Here is a 20,861-nt window from a genome sequence, read left to right on the forward strand (position 1 = left end):
GGAATTTTATTTTTAATATTTTTTAGGTTTAATGTGTATGAGTGTTTTACCTGCATGTATGTACGTGCACCATAGGCATGCCTGGTGCCCTTGACGTTCAGAAGATGTCATCAGATGCCCTGGAACTGGAGTTAGGAATGGCTGTGAACCACCATGTAGGTGCTGGGAAATAAACCCAAGTCCTCTGCAATAGCAGCCAGTGCTCATAGTCACTGAGCCATCTCTCCAGCCCAAGTTGTGGCGTTTTCAAGAGGTAGAACGGTCATGGAGGACCTGAATCAGAACCAGCCTTGAGATTTTAGTCTGTCCCTACTTCCCGAGGGTTCTCTTGTTTCTGACTGCTTATGTGATACCAAATGCCTCACATTCCTTCCTCCTCCACGTCTGCCCTGCCAGCATGAATCACATTCCCCCAGATAAATAAGCCCTTCTTCCCTTCCATTGCTTCTTGCTAGGTATTTGGTCAGAGCAACAAGGAAAGTAACTAATACAGATGCTATCTGGTGACATTCTTAGCTTTAGGGTTGGTGGTAGCTAATGGTCCAATAATTAATGCTTTCCACAGATTTACCTAGTAGTAAAAAGCATGTTATTTCGCACTCAGAAATAGGCGATAATGTTAGTGGGACTAAAGACAGCCTCAGATAATTTTGACATTGCAGCTCTCCACAAACCATGCAGGCTCTGGTTCAACAGGCTGCAGAATCTTGAACATGATGTGACTTTTGTAGGAGACTTCAGTTCATTCTTGGGGTGGAACATCTAAGTGGATGCTTGCAGGGGTTCAAATATCTGACTTCTCAGACCTCAGACCTCTCAGCTCACAGAGCAGCTGTCCCTTTAAGAGCCAGAGTCCTTCCTTTACCCTTTCTTTCAGCACACAGCTGGCCAGAAGCCACTTAATCACACAGGCCACCCAACCCTGCAGCCAGTCCGATAATAAGATTAAGGTTGCGTCATGACCCAGATGGGAAAGGGGGAGAATACCCTAACGAGAGTTAGCAGACATGCACAGGCTGGAGACAGAAGATGCCTATGCAACTGGATTTTAAGGATGCTTTATTTGGGGGCTGAAGAGATGGCTCAGAGGTTAAGAATATTGACTGCTTTTCCGGAGGTCCTGAGTTCAATTCCCAGCAACCACATGGTGGCTCATAACCATCTGTAATGAGATCTGGTGCCCTCTTCTGGCCTGCAGGGATGCATGTAGACAGAACACTGTGTACATAATAAATAAATACATCTTTAAAAAAAAAAAAAAGGATGCTTGCCGGGCGTTGGTGGCGCACACCTTTAATCCCAGCACTCAGGAGTCAGAGGCAGGCGGATCTCTGTGAGTTCGAGGCTGGGCTGGACCGACAGCCTCCAAAACAAAACAGAGAAACCCTGTCCCGTAAAAACAAAAAACAAAAACAAACAAACAAAAAAAAAACATAGTGCCTGCCTGGCATGTGTGAGGCCCTCAAGTCAGTCCCTAGTACCATGTAAACCAGGTTTTGTGGTACATTCCTGTAATCCCAGCACTCAAGAGGAGCAGCCAGGAGGATAGAAGATCAAAGCTATGCTCACTTGTTTGAAACCCACCAAGGCTGTAGCCCTATCTTTAAAAAAAAAAAAAAAGCCCAGAGAGGGCCTGGAGACAGTTCAGAGCAGTGGCTGCTCTTCTAGAGGGCCTGGGTTTGATTTCCTTCCCAGCACATAACCATCTGTAACTCTAATTCCAGGGAGATCCGATGCCCTCTTCTAGCTTCCATGGGCACAAGCAGATCACAGATGTAATAGGCCCCCTAACCTTAGCACACCTGACACCATAATGGAAACCCCATTCAGGCCTTGGGACCCAGCATGAAGGCGGCACCACCTGCCAAAACAAAGCAGAGCAAAACAAAAGGAGAACAAAGACCTGATCCACCAAAGTTCTGGCAAAGTCCCTAAATCTATTAACCTTGCTTTTGACGTCTGTAGCTCCTCTTCAAACTGTTCTTGCTAACTGAGGTGTGTCAACCAGGAGATGGTTTTTGTGCTTAAAAGCTCACCCTGGAAAAGACTCACAATTGTACTCAGGTCTCGAAAACCTAATGTAGTCACCAGCCAGTTAATAAAGACTTTCTATTGGCTTGAAGCATGTCCAAGTGGTCCTCTCTGGTGAAAACCTCACAACACAGACGTTCGTGTAGGCAAAACACTAATGCTCAGAAATGTCTTTTAATGTTTAAAAAGTTCAGGAAAATGGAACTCCTGGAGAGAATTTTTTTTGTTTGTTTTTTTGGGGTTTTTTTTGGTTTTTTTTCGAGGCAGGTTTCTCTGTGGCTTTGGAGGCTGTCCTGGAACTCGCTTGGTAGTCCAGGCTGGTCTCGAATTTACAGAGATCCGCCTGCCTCTGCCTCCCGAGTGCTGGGATTAAAGGCGTGCGCCACCAACGCCTGGCTGAGAGAATATGTTTGCTTGTTTGCTTGTTTGTTTGTTTGAGACAGCCTCACTGTGTAACCTTGGCTGCTCTGGAACTCACTATGTAAACCAGGTGGCCTCAAACTCAGATCTGTCTTCCTCCCAAGTGGAGTGATGAAAGGCGTGCCCCACCATGCCCAGTGAGAATATGCTTTCTGAGGCAAGAAACTACAACCAGAAAGCTGGATGCGCCCTGTAATCCTAGTACTTAGGCGACGAATGACACAGGAAGTTCTAAGATCAGCATAAACTACATAGTGAGACCCTGGAAGGACGGAAAGGAAGGGAGGCGAGGAGGAAAGCAGAAAAGGTATGAGACATTGTGCCAAGAAGTGAGCAGTGCCTGAGGAGGTGCAACACGTGGGAAGACCTCAGAACCAGATGGAAGGGCAGCCTCACTATCACAGGTCCCTGTGGAGATGGATGGATCTACCACACAGGCGTCAAACCCAGGAGCTCTGAAATAAAGGGCTCACGGAACTATACAGATTCTAGGCAAAAAGTGAAGACGAAGTCCTGAGACTAATTCCCACAGCCACCAGCAGCTCAGCCCGACAACACACAGGAAAATGTCTACAGGACCAAAGCCGCCACAGTGTTTCCCAACATTTCAGTGGGAGAAAACATCAAAAGTTCCCTTTAGCTGAAACTGGCTGCACAAGACAGGCAGGACAATGACCAAGGGACAATCCTACAACAGTTTAGTCCCTAAAGAGAGGGCTGTTTGGTTCCCAAACCAGAATGCAATGTGATCTCATAGTTAACCTCCAGTGTCAGAGTAAAGCACAGCTCTTCCTCCTCTCTTACTCCGAGTCAAACGTCAGTAACGGTGACCTGAGGACACTGATTCGGGTTACCTTGAATGATGGCCTCTCCTCCACAGTGGAGAGGTCACATGAACTTCTGTAGTCAGGGGCAAAAGTAAGTCACAAAGCTTTTGTCAATACAGCGGTGAGAACATCAGGGAGGCAGTTCCAGCAAAGCAGAAACTGCTTCAGGTCTCCGGTACTATCTGGTGACTTTCTTAGCTTGGTGGAAGCTACTGAAAGAAGTTCTATATTAATATGCCCCGAGGGTCTTCTCTCACAGTCACAAAATATACCCTCAGATATAGGGATTGGTAATATTATACAGGAGGTTAGCTCTGGGAGGGACTGACCAACAAGCCACCAAAGATAGGATGGACTCTCTCTCTCTCTCTCTCTCTCTCACACACACACACACACACACACACATCGCACACGCACACACACACACAATGGGTGGGCCAGCTAAAGGCCTTGAAATGGTACAGAGATAATGGTGGTGGTTGGCTGGTGGTAAAGATAGAAGATTGTGACCAGTCAAGTAGAGAACATAGGCCAGCTCAGGCCAGGAAATAAACTGGCAGGTCCACACTAGCTAAGCAAGACTGCAGCAGCTTTAACCTCTCCCATGTGCAGAGAGCTGGCCTTTCCCCCAGTAAAATCTTCAGCATTAGGCATATTTAAACCCTGTGCATATCCTTGTATCTCATCTACTTATATATACTAGGCTGAATCTGGGTTAAAGAATTCTGAGAAAAGCATATGCCCCTCCCAGGAGAACCAGCCTAGGGCAGGAGAGGAACAGAGGGTGAAGACAACTAAGAACCCCATGGTTGCCAAGGTGGAGGCCGTTGCTGCCTTGCTCAGCCTGCATTTTTTTTGAGTGGAGGGTACATTTATTTATTTATTTATTTATTATGCACATATGTACATGCATGTACACATGTCACAGCATGCCTTCAGAATCAGAAGACAACAGTTATCCCACAACACGGGTCCTGGGGATTGGACTGAACCTAGGTCATCCAACTTGGTGGCAAGCACCATTCTTCATCTTACCGGCCACAAGCCTGTGCTTTTTTTCTAAAGATGTATGCTTGTTTCCTTGGTAGCTCTGATTTCCTGACACTTACTCCTCTACTGTGTCCCATCTAAATTCTTTCTCAGGAACATAACAACCCAGACTGATGCTGAGTGGAGACCACAGGAAACTACGGACGTCTCTATAAACCAGTGGTTCTCAACTTGTGTCTCCAACCCCTTTGACAAATCTCTAGCTCCAAAAATATTTACATTGCCACTTATGAAAGTAGCAAAATTACAGTTATGAAGGAGCAAAGAGAATAATTTTATGGTTGGGGGTCATCACAACATGAGGAACTGTATTAAAAGGTCACAGCATTTGGAAGGTTGAGAACCACCACTATAAACAGTAACCAGTGGGGGAATGGAGAGATGGCTCAGAGGTTAAGAGCACTGACTGCTCTTCCAGGGGTCCTGAGTTCAATTCCCAGCAACCACATGGTGGCTCACAACCATCTGCAATTCAATCTGATGTCCTCTTCTGGCATGTAGGCAGAACACTGTATATGTAATAAATAAATAAATCTTTAAAAAAAAAAAGCACTGGCTAGTCTTCCAGAGGTCCTGAGTTCAATTCCCAGCATCCACATGGTGGCTCACAACCTTCTGGCAAGCATATGCATAATAAATAAATAAATCTTTAAAAAAAAAACAGTAACCAGTAATTGGCTACTAAGGGGATTAAAGATAGCCCAAGATGACTAACGATAGCCCAGGATGGTTAAAGATAGCCCAAGATGGGTTCCATTTCCCATAGTCCTGAAGCCCTGGTGTCAATCAACATAAATGTGGCTTTAGAAAACTTCAGCTTGCCGGTCGTTGGTGGCACACGCCTTTAATCCCAGCACTCGGGAGGCAGAGGCAGGCGGATCTCTGTGAGTTCGAGGCCAGCCTGGTCTACAAAGCTAGTTCCAGGACAGCCTCCAAAACAATACAGAGAAACCCTGTCTCGAAAAAAACCAAAAAAAAAATTTTCAGCTTAATTTAGCATACAGAAAAATAACATGGAGACCTTTCAAAAACAAAAGAGAAAACGAACAGGAGCGTGAAGTGAGCTTCCTTGGTTTCCTACTCCTCTGCTCCTTGCCTTCTCCTTCCCGACCTCTCAAGAGTGTAACTGGCAAAGCACATGTGCACTTCATTCCTCAGTGGCAGGTGGATCACTAGTTTACGCCAGCCTGGTCCACAGTGAGGCCCAGGTCTGCCTGGGCTGAACAGCTTGACAGTGTCTCAAGGAAAACAAAAGTGCACGCTCCGATCTCAGATCCTTCCCGGGGCAGCTCCAGGGCCAGCTCTAGGAAGCACTGTTCTCACCTCGGGAGCATGTTGTCTAGCACAGCACGGGGCCGAAGGGCAAGGCTGAGTCGAGAGTCTGAAATCTGCCAGGGCTGGGCTCAGTTCTGCTCTCAAAGGAGAAAGTCCTTGCTCTCTACTCCTGTAACCCAGCTGGATGAGCCAAAGGCCCATACCCTCCTAACCCTCCAGTCAGGGAGGCTCTGCCAAATTCACCCCTTCTTGCAGGGCAGAGGGCCTGTCCTTAAGTCCTTAGTTGAAGCGTGTGTGTGTGTGTGTGTGTGTGTGTGTGTGTGTGTGTGTGTGTGTGTGTGTGGTCAACTTCACACGGCATTCCTCTGAAATCCACTTTGCTTTGTAGACAGGCTCTCACACTAACCTGGAACTCACCTGATTGGTCTAGACTGGTTTGTTTCTGCCTTCCCAACACTGGGATTACATGTGCACACCACCACACCTGTTCTTTTAATGAGCTTTAGGACATGAACTTGATTTTTCATGTTTACATAGCAAATAGTGCTGACTGAGCTATTTTCTGCCCTTGGAAATATATCTATTTTTTTTACATTTATTTACTTTTATTTTTAAAAGTTTTTTTTTTAAGCCGGGCAGTGGTGGCGCACGCCTTTAGTCCCAGCACTCGGGAGGCAGAGGCAGGTGGGTTTCTGTGAGTTCGAGAACAACCTGGTCTACAAGAGCTAGTTCCAGGACAGCCTCCAAAGCCACAGAGAAACCCTGTCTTGATAAAACCAAAAAAAGAAAAAAAAGTTTTTTAAAATGATTTTTATTTTATGTGTGTGGGTGGGTGTTTTGTCTGCATATATGTCTGTGTACCATGTTTGTGTCTGGTGACTTCAGAAGCCAGAAGAATAAAGATGGGTGTCAGCCACCAGGTGGTGCTGGGAATCAAACCCAGGCCCTCTGGAAGAGCAGCCAATGCTCTTAACTGCTGAGCCATCCCTTCCAATCCCTGGAAATATGTTTGAGTGACTGTCTCACACGTAGGTCAACACTCTCCTGGTTTTATTAGAGAACGTAGGAGACCAGAAGTGTTTAGAGGCACAGCTCTTGACACTTTAACCCCCATTTCTGATTCACAAGAAGGCAAGTAGTAAAAGGCAACATTTAGGATGTACCTGCTATCTGCATTTTCATGCAATCCTCACAAAGACCTTCTTAAATAGGCTGGTGGAAATTACATCCCTTTAAACTCTGGTGCCCCACACACACACCCAGGGCCTCACTATGTTGTCCAGACTGGCTTTGAATTGAAGGTCTTCTTCCTGCTGTATCCTTCTGAACACTGGGTTTCATAGGCTTACATTACTACACCCAGTTTTAACTTAGTTTTTCTTCAATGCTCTTTGCTTATTAAACGCATAGAAAATATTTCCATGCTGGGGGTGGTGGTGCATGCCTCTAATCCTAAAACTCAGGAGACTGAGACAGATGGTACCTCTGTGAGTTAAAGGCTAGCTGGTCTACAGAGCATGTTCCAAGACAGGTTACAAAGACCCTTCCAACGCAGTAGGATGTTTTTAAGATAGTGGCATGTGAGCTGGGGAGATGTCTCAGAAGCTAAGGGGCAGAGGCAGGCGATCTCTATGAGTTCGAGGCCAGCCATCTGTCCAGCCCCCCTAAACATATTCTTGACTGTCTTTTGGGTTTGGTTAGTGTGTGGGTGTGTGCTCACCTTCTCATCTGTAGCAGTTAGGAGCTGAGAAGCAATCAGCTGACCGAGCCTGCAAGTTTTTGGATTTAGAAGGCAATCTCTTTGGCTTAGAGGTTAAGAGCACTGACTGCTCTTCCAGAGGTACTGAGTTCAATTCCCAGCAACCACATGGTGGCTCACAACCATCTACAATTCAATCTGGTGCCCTCTTCTGGCATGTAGGCAGAATACTGTATATGTAATAAATAAATAATCTTAAAAAAAAAAAAAGAAGGCAATCTCTTCTGTGTGCTTGCTGGCAGAAGGGCCAACCCTTGGCTGAGTTTCTGTTTAGCAGCATAGGACAAACAGCCAGGACTTCTGGCAATATGACCCTCCTTTCCAGCTTCTTCCTGAGGCGCTGGTCCAGGAGTCAGCTGATTCCACCCTACAACAGATGGCTTTTGCCAAGTGAAATGATTGTTGTTTTTCAAGCTTTGATAGTATTTACCTTTCTCCCTATTGCCTCACCACCCAGTACCATAGAGTTCAGGTTTTTGTCATTTCAGCTTCTCACTTGTGTCAATATCCCATATTTGAGATCAGTAATTTATATTTCTAAAAAGACCAACAGAAGCCGGGCATTGGTGGCACATGCCTTTAATCCCAGAACTCAGGAGGCAGAGGCAGACGGATCTCTGTGATTTCGAGGCCAGCCTGGTTTACAGAGCAAGTTCCAGGACAGCCTCCAAAACAATACAAAGAAACCCTGTCTCGAAAAACCAAAAAACAACAACAACAAAAAAGATCAACAGATTTAGAAATCACTAATCATTAGCCCTTATCAGCAGAATTAATTGGTAACTCTCAAAATTTACAGCATATAGATTTATTTTTTTAAAGATTTATTTATTTATTATGTATACAGTGTCCTGACTGCATGTATCCCTGCAGGCCAGAAGAGGGCACCAAATCTCATTCCAGATGGCTGTGAGCCACCATGTGGTTGCTGGGAATTGAACTCAGGACCTCTGAAAGAGCAGCCAATGCTATTAACCTCTGAGCCATCTCTCCAGCCCCCAACATATAGATTTTCATGCACACATATTTGTATACATTTGGTGCTGAGAATTAAACTCCGGGCCTGACACATACCTTATATGTGTCTTATGGGTTATATCCCTATCCTTATATATTAAGATGGATCAAGCTGTTACCCCAGATGGCCTCAAACATGCAACTCCCCTGCTTCAGCTTTAAGCATTAATATTGCTATAGAATGATTTGAATATAATAATTTGAGATGGCTGGTTCTGTTTCAAAAATTAAACTGTGATCCAGAAGTAGTGGTGCATGCCTTTTGTCCCAGCACTGAGGAGGCAGATCAGGTGAATCTCTGTGAGTTCAAGGCCAACCTGGACTACATATGGAGTTTCAAAACAGCCAGGGCTACATAGAAAGACACTATCTCAAAAAACAAAAATTAGATTGTGAAATTTTTGAGTACTCTTAAACAGAGATAAAATGTTAATTATCAGGAATAATGAGTTGTAGAAAACAGAAATACACTGAAATCAAGCAGTGCCATCAACAAGTGAATAGGGCTTGGCCCTCATTAAATAAAAACTTACCATTCCTTTTGTGCTCCAGGTAAATCCCAGGGTTTTTTTTAATAAAAATTTTTCATACAACATATTTTTTTTTTAACGAGACAGGGTTTCTCTGTATTGTTTCGGAGGCTGTCGGTCCAGCCCGGCCTTGAACTCACAGAGATCCGCCTGCCTCTGCCTCCCGAGTGCTGGGATTAAAGGTGTGCGCCACCACCGCCCGGCTACATATTCTTATTATGATTTTTCTTCCCCCCACTCCTCTTACTGTAAGCGTTTCGGGATGGGTCGGGACAGGATGGAACAGGATTAGGTCCGGTATTCTGGCACTCGGGAGTCACAGAATACTGAGTGTTACACAGCTCAGGTGGAAAGGTATCCTGGAGCTTGGGAGCCAAGGACCACCACAGGTTGCAGTAAGCTTGGCAGCTTACAGCCTTGCCTCAGAGAAAGGCTTCTCTGGTGTATCAGCTCCGCTCCGGCAGGACAGGGTCTTCGAGCTGGGGATGTTCGCCTAGTGTAGCAGTTTTGCTTGGCAGGAGGTTTCTCCTGCCGAAGTTGTTACAGTTCAGCTCTGCTCCTGGAGAGCGGGGAGCCGGGAGCAGAGTGTAACAACTCTGCTTTGCCAAGGAAGGTTTCCCGGGCAAGTGTTACAGCGTTGCTGGCTCTGCTCTGCTCTGCCCAGGGTCGCCTCTGCTCTGTCGCCACTGCAAAAGAAGATCTTCACCCAAACAAAGCTCATCCAAAGGGGTTTATTGGAAGGCAGCTGGACCAGCCAAGCTGAACATACACAGAGTTTATATAGGGATTCCTGGGGTTGGGGAAGTTTTTCCAGAGTAGGGATTGGTCCGATTTCAGTGCTGAGCTCAGATTGGCTAGAGCTCTGCTCCGGGATTGGTTACTTTTTTACACAGGATTAGGGTCAGATTTGGCTCTGGTTTCAGGGCCAAAGTGTGTTTCTTTCTCTGGTCCTTTTTAGCCTTTTGGCTCCAATTTTAGGGCCAGGGTACATTTCTTTCACTGACTCTGATTCCAGGGACAAAGTATGTTCCTTTGGCACTGGTTTTAGGGTCAGGGTACATTTCTTTGGTTGTGGTTGCAGGGCCAAAGTGTGTTTCTTTGGCTCTGCTCAGACTGGTCCCTTTTCCCTACACTTACTTCCTACCCAGCTCACCTCCATCTGGATCCACAACCTTACTGTCTCTGTTAGAAAACCAACAGGAATAATAATACAATACAATAAGATAAAAGAAAAACAAACAAATTGGAACAGAACAAAATAACCAAACAAGAAAAAGAGCCAAAGAAAGAGCACAAGAAATGCATAAATATGCAAACGCACACAGGAATCCCATAAAAACAGGAAGCCAGGCTGGGCCGTGGTGGCACACGCCTTTAATCCCAAGACTCCATAGTCAGAGGCAGCCAGATCTGTGAGTTTGAGGCCAGCTTGATGTACAGAATGAGGTCCAGGACAGCTAGGGCTGTTACACAGATAAACCTTGTCTCCAAAAATAAATAAATAAATACTACAAAACTGGAAGCCATAATATATATACAAAAGACCTGTAAGGTTTTTTAAAAAGCATCCAGACTTAACATTATTAGACAAAGGACCTCCAAAGATGCTGTTGAGTTCATTTTGCGTTGACCATCTGTTGTTTGGCATGGTGCCGACCCTTAAGAGTGGTTTGTTTCTCCAGTGAGACTCCCTTGGCGAAAATTAATTTTTCATTTGCAAGTGGCTATCAATTGGGTTAGGGGTTGGCGCGAATCCGTTTTTCTCTTCCAGCTCTAGAACCCCATCTGGTGTGCATCCTATGCGTGCTGCCACTGTCTTTGTGAGTTCAGGTGTGTGCCAGCCAGCCCTGTTGCATCTTGAAGGCCATGATTCTTTGGTGTCTGTCCTCTGGCTAACACCTTTTCCTTCTCTTTTGCAGAGTTGCCTGACCCCTTTTTGAGACATCCTTTTTAGGACTGAGCGTCCCAAGGTTCCTCATGATACATGTTGTCTGGCTGGAGTCTCCGTATTGACCCTATTTGCCACAGGAGGAGACTTTCCTGATGATGGCTAAGCGAGGGAGGGATCTATGTAACTTCCAAGTTTTAATAAAATTATTTATGTTAGGAAGCCACGGGATATTGTGGCTTCAGATAAAACGTTTCAGATTAAAATTTGAACTGTACTGAAATTAGAAACTAGCTATCTGGGAGGGAAATGGTCCTAGATAACTTGGGATAGTGAACCAAAATAGTTCAACCGGTCGCTCTACAGAACTCCACTAGAAAAGAACCGGGCTGAGCCCCTAGGAGGGAAGAGGGGCGGGGCCTGGAGCGTTGGGGTGGAGCTGGCTCTTAGAGCTCCTCTGTGACATCACACCGGCTCCGCCCTACGCTGCCCACTCCTGATACTTGTGCAGCTCGCCTGCGCCCCGGAAGCTGCCCCTGCTCGGGGGTCACGATGGGCAGCAAGATGGCTTCCGCCAGCAGGGTCGTGCAGGTAAAGCCTGGGCCACTCCCGCGCTTGGGAGGGAGGGATGGTGCAGATGTAGCAGCAGCGCCGGGGGGAGGGAAGGGGAGGGAGGCGGAGGCAGAGAAGGCGCTGTGACCGCGGCCCCGGTCAGAGCCAGCGGATGTGTGTCTCAGAATGGGACCTCGGGCTCCAGGTCTCCGGAACTAAGGAGGGTCTGGCGCCGAGGGTTCGAGCCGCGCGGCGCGAGGTAGCCTCTGGTAGTGTAGGCTCGTGCTCGCCCTGCGGTCTATGGCTTCCCCAGCACCTCATTAGACCTAGGAGTCTGCGGACGACGCTGTCTTTCAGCAGCTTGGCCAATCGCCGTTTAAAATTGTCCGTGATGTCCCCCCCGTCAGCCAATCCGGAGGAAGGCCGTAGCGGGCGGGGGAAGGAAGCAAATCCTGGTTCTGACCTGGTGTCCCTTCAAGGACTTGGGAATGGCCGGATAACTGGCCTTCTTGGGCTGCTTCCTCACCTTGAACCTGCTCAGATCTGATCTCTTCGGACACCTGGCTGCAGATGTGGGAATGTGTGAAATGCCATGCTAGTTAAGGTTATTGCCTACTAGTGTGTATGTCTCGGGGTTGGTTGGCCAAGGCTTTTCCCATTGTGTTTAGGTAGGCGGCTAGAATAACATTGCTAACCCACCCATCCTGACAGCTTTTGTATCTGCTTCTCCAGCTGTGGTCTCTAACTTATTGGAAGAGGTAAAACTCATGAGTAAGTGGACAGTCTTTTGTAACTCGGAATGTGGAGTATTTTCTGTTAAGTTTCACTTTTGTTAGAAGTGCATTTTCCTCTGCACGAACACGTCTGATTAAAAGTCCTTTCTCTTGAAGCTGTCTGGATGATGACCTTTGGTACCATCGTAATGACTAACCCTCAGTTACTTGTTCCGTTGAGGATTCTACAAGGACAGAATAGCCCACAAAAGTCTTCTATCCATACCAAATACCCTCATACATCAAGAGTGCATGTATAACTCGGTCTGAAATGAGTATAGCAGCAGGCATGTTGGCACACACCATTAATCCCAGCGCAGGCAGATGTCAGTGAGGTAGAGGCCAGCCTGGTTTACAGAGTGAGTTACAGCCAGACCTACATAGTAGATAAAACCATGTCTCAAAAAAAGTTGGTTTGGGTTGAAGAGATAGCTCAGTGGTTAAGAGCACTGACTGCTCTACCATAGGACCTGAGTTCAATTCCCAGCACCCACATGGCAGCTAACAACTGTCTGTAACTACAAGTCAGACACCCTCACACAGACATACATGCCCGAAACACACCAATGCAAATAAAATAGAAATAAACTTAAAAAAAATTGGGGGGCTGGAGAGATGGCTCAGAGGATAAGAGCCCTGCCTGCTCTTCCAGAGGTCCTGAGTTCAATTCCCAGCAACCACATGGTGGCTCACAACCATCTATAATGAAATCTGGTGCCCTCTTCTCGCCTGTGGGCATACAAACATATGCTGTATACATAATAAATAAATAAATGTTAAAAAATTTTTTAAAAAAGTTGGTGTGTGTGTGAGGGAAGGAGAGGTGTGTGTATGAGAGAGACAGAGAGAGAAGGAATTGACATAACAAAAGATACCTACTGGAGTATAAACATGAAAAAAAAAAGATGCTTAGAAATTCTTACTTGAAGGCTGGAGAGATGGCTCAGCCGTTGAAGGCTAGGTTTACAACCAAAAATTTAAAAAATTCTTACTTGTCAATAAGATACAAATTAAAACCAGGAGGGTGGGGTCAGCATGATGCTGAGGTTCCAACAGGAGGTACAACACATTTACCAAAATAAAATGTACTTTTCGCTGGGCGTTGGTGGCGCACGCCTTTAATCCCAGCACTCGGGAGGCAGAGGCAGGCGGATCTCTGTGAGTTCGAGGCCAGCCTGGTCTACAGAGTGAGTTCTAGGACAGCCTCCAAAACAATACAGAGAAACCCTGTCTCGAAAAACCAAAAAAAAAAAACCAAAAAACAAAAAACAAAAAAATTGGCTGTGTGTGTGCGTGCGTGCGTGCATATGTGTGTGTGTATGTGTGTGTGATGTGCAATGTGAATGGAGGCTGTCAGAGGTATCATCCCCAAGGAGGCCAGAGGTATCACATGCCCCTGAGGTGCAGGCAGTTGTGAGCTGTCCTGAGGACGGTGCTGGGTATGGAACTCACAGAGATCCGCCTGCCTCCACCTCCGGAGTGCTAGGATTAAAGGCGTGCGCCACCACTGCCGGGCCAACAGTACCTGTTCTTTTTTTTTGTTTTTTTTTGTTTTTTTTTTTTTGTTTTTTTGGTTTTTCGAGACAGGGTTTCTCTGTGGCTTTGGAGGCTGTCCTGAAACTAGCTCTTGTAGACCAGGCTGGCCTCGAACTCACAGAGATCCGCCTGCCTCTGCCTCCCGAGTGCTGGGATTAAAGGCGTGCGCCACCAGCGCCCGGCTAACAGTACCTGTTCTTAACAGAATCACTTCCCACTCCTCAGGAGTAATTTATTTTAACGAAGGTATTTAATTGTGAGGACTAGTAGGTGATTGCTTTTATAGTTAATGACACCATTTTTCCCCCATGTCTGATTTTCCTTCAGGTAGTGAAGCCACATGCTCCATTAATAAGGTTCCCTGACAGAAGAGACAATCCTAAACTCAGTGGTAAGTTGTACTTCATTTAGATAGATTTTTTTTTGGTTTTTTCGAGACAGGGTTTCTCTGTGGCTTTGGAGGCTGTCTTGGAACTCCCTTGGTAGTCCAGGCTGGTCTCGAGATCCGCCTGCCTCTGCCTCCCGAGTGCTGGGATTAAAGGCGTGAGCCACCAATGCCCGGCCTAGATAGATTTTTTAAATGTATGCATTCATATTTAGAAATGAATAGTATAAGTAGTATTTCTTATTTTTTAATCAGGTAGGTTGTTGTACTTTAGATCAAAATGCTACTCAAGTAGCATGCAAGTAATTAGCTTTTAAAATATATATTTATTCATTTATTTATTTTATATAGGGTCTTGCTATGTGTCTCTGGCTGACCTGGAACTGGATATACAGACCAGGCTGGTCTTGAATCACAGAGCCCCTCTGCCTCTCAGAGTGCTGGGTTTAAAGGTATATACCACCACACCCAGCTAATAAGACACTTTTATTATCCCTGTTTTATTTATTTTATTGTATTTCTTTAATAAATTACAATTTTGTGTATCTGTTTTTCCTCCGTGTATGTATGTGTACAACATGTGTGCCTGGTGTCCACAGAGGTCCTAAGAGGGCATCAGATCCTCTGGAACTGGAGTTATGGGTGGTTTTGAGTCACCCAGCGGGAGCTGGAAATTGAACACAGCGCTTCTGACTTGGCACAAGTGCCTTCAATCACTGAGCTTCAATCAGCTGCCCCTAAAGGGAAGCTGGGGAAACAGGCTTTGATGATGTGAACGCTTTAGAAGATAAATGGGAACCTTTAATGGCTGAGCTGTCTCTAGCTCAAAAGCCATTTGGGTCTTGCTAGGTAGTCCTGCCTGACCTATGTAGACCAGACTGGTCTCTCAGTTCCCAGTGACCCTCCTGCCTCTGCCTCCCAAGTGCTGGAATTACAAGTGTGTGCCACTTTACCTGGCCTACTAATTTACTTCTAAAACTGTTTTCACTGTATTCATTGTGTGTGTGTGTGTGTGTGTGTGTGTGTGTGTGTGTGTGTGTGTGTGTGTGGGCACGAGTGCTTGGCACAGTGCATGTGTGGAAGTCAGGACCGCTTACAGGAGTTAGTGCTCTCCTTCTGCCACATGAGGGCTGTGCCAGGGATAAACCTGGGTTATCAGGCTTGGTGGCAAGTACTTTTAGCTTCTGAACCATCTTAGTCATAATTTACTTTCTTTTTGTTTTTGTTTTTCGAGACAGGGTTTCTCTGTGGCTTTGGAGGCTGTCCTGGAACTCACTCTGTAGACCAGGCTGGCCTCGAACTCACATAATTTACTTTCTTTAAACTACTTTGCTAGGCATGGAGACGAACACCTGTAATCCTAGGTACTCAAGAAGCTGAAGCAGAAGGTTCAGTTGAACCCAGGAATTCAAGGCCAGCTTGGCCAACATAGTAAAACCTTATCATACAAGTAAATAAAAGCAGTAGCTGTGACTCAGTGATTGTTTGCCTAGCTTGTACAAGAACCTGCGTCCAACCCCAGCAACAAAAACAAAACAAAAAAAAGGCTACTATTAAAAAATTAAAAAAGGCTGTGTAGTGTCGGCACACACCTTTAATCCCAGCACTCAGGAGGCAGAGACAGGTCAATACTTGTTGAATTCAAGGCCAGCCTGGTCTACTGATCGAGTTCTAGGACAGTTAGGGCTACACAGAGAAACCCTGTCTCAAAAAACCAAAACAAACTACTGTTTCTTTCAAAAAGAACATTTTATATGCATAATATAATGTGTGTGTGAGATTGTAATAGTTTAGGAAGCCATGTATAGTAGTGTATACCTACAATTTTAGCCCTTGGAAGCTTGAGGAGGATTGCTACAGGCAAAATGAAGAATGACATGAATTCTTTCTTTCTTTTTTTTTTGGTTTTCCAGACAGGGTTTCTCTGTGGCTTAGAGGCTGTCCTGGAACTAGCAGGCTGGTCTCAAACTCATAGAGATCTGCCTGCCTCTGCCTCCTGAGTCCTGGGACTAAATGCATGCACCACTACCGCCTGGCAAATTATTTTTTAGTTTTATTTATTTAACGTGTGTGGGTGCTTATGTCTGAGTACCACATGCATGCCTGGTACCTACAGAGGCCAGAAGAGGGTGTCAGATCCTCTGGAACTGGAGTTATAAACAGCTTGATTGTCCCTGTAGGTGCTCGGAATAAACCTAGGTCCTCTGGAAAAGCCACGTGCTCTTAAGTGCATCTCACCAGCCCCAATGACCTATTTAAAGGATGGCTTGGTTATTCAAATAATAGTTAGGTAGGTAGTTATGATAAGTAGTTCAAAAGTAACATTTAAAGACACCTGGAAGCCGGGCGTTGGTGGCGCACGCCTTTAATCCCAGCACTTGGGAGGCAGAGGCAGGCGGATCTCTGTGAGTTCGAGGCCAGCCTGGTCTACAGAGTGAGTTCCGGGACAGCCTCCAAAGCCACAGAGAAACCCTGTCTCGAAAAACCAAAAAAATAAAAATAAAAATAAAAAAAATAAAGACACCTGGAGCCGGGAGTTGGTGGTGCACGCCTTTAATCCCAGCACTAAAAAGAAAACATTAAACAACAAAAAAGAAAATGGCATCTAAGAACAAAATTGATTTCCCTTCAAATAATATGCTTTAAAAACAGTATGGCGGGCTGGAGAGGTGGCTCAGAGGTTAAGAGCACTGACTTCTTTTCCAGAGGTCCTGAGTTCAATTCCCAGTAACCACATGGTGGCTCCCAACCCTCTGTAATGAGATCCGGTGCCCACTTCTGATATGCAGGCAGAACACTGTCTATATAATTAAATAAATAAATACATCTTAAAAAAAAAAACAGTATGGCATAGGAAATATTTTTTTTAAAGATTTATTTTATTCATTACATATACAGTGTTCTGCCTGCATACCAGAAGAGGGTGCCAGATTGAATTATAGATGGTTGTGAGCCACCATGTGGTTGCTGGGAATTGAACTCAGGACCTCTAGAAGAGCAGTCAGTGCTCTTAGCCTCTGAGCCATCTCTCCAGCCCAGGAAATATTTTTTAAAAATATTTTTATTATCGTTTATTTACACACACAGGTATATGCTTGTACATGAGGACAGAGGGGTGTCAGATCACCTAGAGTTGGAGTTACAGGCAGTTGTAAGCTGCCAGGTATGTGTGCTGGGAACTGAATGGCGTGAGCTCTTAACCACTGAGCCATCACTCCAATCCCAGGGAACAGTCTAAAGAAAAGTAAATCATAGAAACCACAAAGCAGCCGGGCGTTGGTGGCGCACGCCTTTAATCCCAGCACTCGGGTGGCAGAGGCAGATGGATCTCTGTGAGTTCGAGGCCAGCCTGGTCTACAAGAGCGAGTTCCAGGATAGCCTCCAAAGCCACAGAGAAACCCTGTCTCGAAAAACCAAAAAAAAAAAAAAAGACACCTGGATAATTTGTCTAATCTGGTTTTCATTTCAGCCTCAGAAGCTTTGAGATCTGCTGGGCTACCGTCTCACTCATCTGTAATTTCACAACATTCTAAAGGAAGTATATCCCCAGACTTGCTGGCGCATCCCGGGCCTCCAGACACTGCAGAAATACTAAAGACATTACCTCAGAAATACAGAAGGAAACCTATGTCTCAAGAAGAAATGGAATTTATCCAGGTATGTTGTTGCTCTTTAGCACGGGGCTGTGCACAGTGCCGTGACATTTGGCTTTGCAGTGGTCATTTGCGGATGTACACCGTCTTCCCTTTGCTTTGTCAAATGGGATCATAGCTAAGGGAGATGCAGAGACAGAGTAGGGCTGTCAGACACAAATCGCTGTTGGGATCCTCAGTGAGTGTGCACGACATACAAAGAAATAAACACATAGGAAGGGCTGGCGAATGTAGCTCATTAATAGAACTGTCTAGCATGTGCCAAAACCTGGGTTCAGTCTCAACAAAGCATAAAAGCACCTGAAAATAAGCTCTCTGAGTGAGGGGTAAGAACCTTCCACACTGTAAGGGGCTTCTAAGGCCATGGGAAATTGGAGGCTAACTGATGTCAACAGTCATCTTTATATGCAGCCCTGACTATCCTAGAAATTTCTTTTTTTTTTAAACTGTTCTCTTTTATTTTTTAAAGATTTATGTATTTATTACATATACAGTGTTCTGTCTACACGCCAGAAGAGGGCACCAGATTGAATTGCAGATGGTTGTGCAATTGAATTGCTGGGAATTGAACTCAGGACCTCTGGAAGACCAGCCAGTGCTCTTAACCTCTGAGCCATCTCTCCAGCCCCTATCCTAGAAATTCTATGGAGACCAGGCTGGCCTCAAACTCACTGAGATCCTTCTGCCTTTCCCTCCCATGTGCTACTACACCCAGCTTTGTCATCAATATTGAATCCTTTCTAGATCTGAATTTATAACATTTACTATAAGTGCCTCAAAACTACACAAACCCCCCAGCACTCGGGAGGCAGAGGCAGGTGGATCTCTGTGAGTTCGAGGCCAGCCTGGTCTACAGAGTGAGTTCCAGGACAGCCTCCAAAGCCACAGAGAAACCTTGCCTCAAAAAACAAAAAACAAAACAAAACAAAAAAAAACTACACAAAACCTTGGATTTGTTTGTTTTGTTTCTTTTTTTTTCCATTGGTTAAAATTTTTCTAAAGGATAAATGAAAATATGTTAAGTTATAATCTATTTTGTGGCATGGGAAATAAAACCTTTGGCATCACACATGGCAGGCAATTGCTCTCCCAATAAACAACACCCTTAGATTTCCTTTTACAATGTATTTTGCAGCAGGGTCACAGTAAATTGCTATGACTAGGCTTGAACTTGTGGTCTTCCAGCCTGGATTTTCCAGTAGCTGGTATTACAAGCCTGCACCAAGAGGCTTGGAAAGTTTTTTTTTTTTCCTTTTTTTAATTTAAATTAGAAACATGCATGCTTCAAATGTTAATCCCAGCTCCCCCAACTTCTCCCTCCCAGCCCCACCCCCCAGCCCAATCCCCACATCTTTCCCCAGGGAGGGTGAGGCCCTCCTTGGGGGGATCTCCAGGACCTAGGCCCTTCCCCATGTGTCTTGTTTTGCTTTTGCTTTTTTGAGACAGGGTTTCTCTGTGTAACAGCTCTGGCTGTCCTATTATTTGCTCTGTTATCAGACTGGCCTCAAACTCACAGAGTTCTGCCTGCCTCTGCCTCCCGAGTGCATGTACTGCCACAGCCTAGTCCCTACCCCCTTTTTTTAAAATCAAAGATATATGGGCCTGGTGGCTCACGACTGTAATCTCAGTGTTCAGCAGGCTGCAGGAGGAGGACTGCTGTGATTTTTTAGAGGACAGTCTGGGCTATAGAGTGAATTTCTAGGCCAGTCTGGGTTGCAGAGTGAGACCTTGTCTCAAAAATCCAGCCAAAGCCTGAAGATCATTTTTATTGTATAAATAATGGCCAATTTGTATTTCATCTCACTGTTCTATGCTTCTCTTTTCAGCGTGGAGGTCCAGAATGATCACTGTGGCTGCTGTTTGTCATCAGACAAAAGAATTATCTTTACAATAAAGGACTTCCAAAGTGTCAAGTGAAAATTGTATATTAAACAACCTTAATAAATATTCTGCAAAAAGAATGAAGTATAGAAACTCTAGATGGCCACTTGTATCTCCTCTATGTATCCTGGTAGCCTCTCTACAAGCTGTCCTCCGTACCTATTTAAAGTCACATTTTTACATGTTAGCCTGTTAACTCTTGATTATGAGTTATTATGATTATGTTACCAGTGATGAGCTATTAAAAGCACACAGTATCTAGGAAATGATCAAATTTCCTCTTTTCTGTTTGTTTCAACATAAAGATAATTTATGAAACATAATTCCTGCTATAAGGAAGTTTTTTTCTCTGAAGTTGGATGAGGAGTAGTGAGATATTTCCACTATTCTTCATTATCTGGCTTTTTTCATTCACAAGGTTATCTGAGAATAACCGATATAATCATACCTATTCTAAGTAATAAAAAATGTAATTTAAATAAAAGCTGGCAGTGGGATTAAGACTATGAAGATCATATAGAAGATTATTTGTACCTATATTCAGAACAGGTGTCTGTTTTGTAGGGAGTGAAGTCCTGAGTGAATGTTAATGTGAACATGACCATGTCTAGGACTCCAAGGCCTTAGCTCCACAGGAATGATAAAACCTTACTTGGATGTGGACAGAAGTTTCTGTTCAGCCTGGTCATGCAGCCATTTGGACCCAAATAAACACACAAAGGCTTATATTAATTATAAACTGGCCAATGGCTAAGGCTTTTTGGCTAGTTCTCTCTTTTTTTTTAAATTTTATTTATTTATTATGTACACATTCTTCTGCATGTGTGCCAGCAGAAGGCACCAGATCTCATTCAAGGTGGTTGTGAGCCACCATGTGGTTGCTGGGAATTGAACTCAGGACCTTTGGAAGAACAGTCAGTGCTCTTAACCTCTGAGCCATCTCTCCAGCCCCGGCTAGTTCTCTCTTAATTATTAACCCATTTCTAATAAACTATATATTGCCACAAGGCTGTGGCTTACCAATAATGCTCTGACATGTTATTCCTTTTGGCAGCTACACAGCGTCTCTCTGGTGACTCACTGAGTTCCTCTTCCCAGAATTCTAGTCTGGTAGCCCTGCCTATATGTCCTGCCTGGCTACTGGCCAATCAACATTTATTTATCAATAGGAGAAATTTATATTCACAGCATACAGAAGGACATCCCCATTACTTGGGTAGGCTCAGAGGGACTGAGCATTAGTGTTTATGAATGGTTGATCAGTGTGTGCAGAGACTAGCAGCT

General features: G+C 44.9%; 1 protein-coding gene across 1 annotated transcript; it reads left to right on the forward strand.

Moving 5' to 3' along the window:
* The first annotated feature begins 11,240 nt into the window (after positions 1–11,240).
* On the forward strand, positions 11,241–19,675 carry Mrps36 (mitochondrial ribosomal protein S36). Its single transcript, XM_040729040.1, has 4 exons — positions 11,241–11,388; positions 13,986–14,049; positions 17,513–17,700; positions 19,523–19,675. The coding sequence occupies exons 1-4, from the start codon at positions 11,350–11,352 to the stop codon at positions 19,538–19,540; spliced, it is 309 nt and encodes a 102-aa protein (XP_040584974.1). The 5' UTR covers positions 11,241–11,349; the 3' UTR covers positions 19,541–19,675.
* Positions 19,676–20,861: the final 1,186 nt, after the last annotated feature.

This window comes from Mesocricetus auratus, unplaced genomic scaffold (genome assembly GCF_017639785.1).
Source record: "Mesocricetus auratus isolate SY011 unplaced genomic scaffold, BCM_Maur_2.0 Super-Scaffold_100020, whole genome shotgun sequence".
Taxonomy (NCBI): Eukaryota; Metazoa; Chordata; class Mammalia; order Rodentia; family Cricetidae; genus Mesocricetus; species Mesocricetus auratus.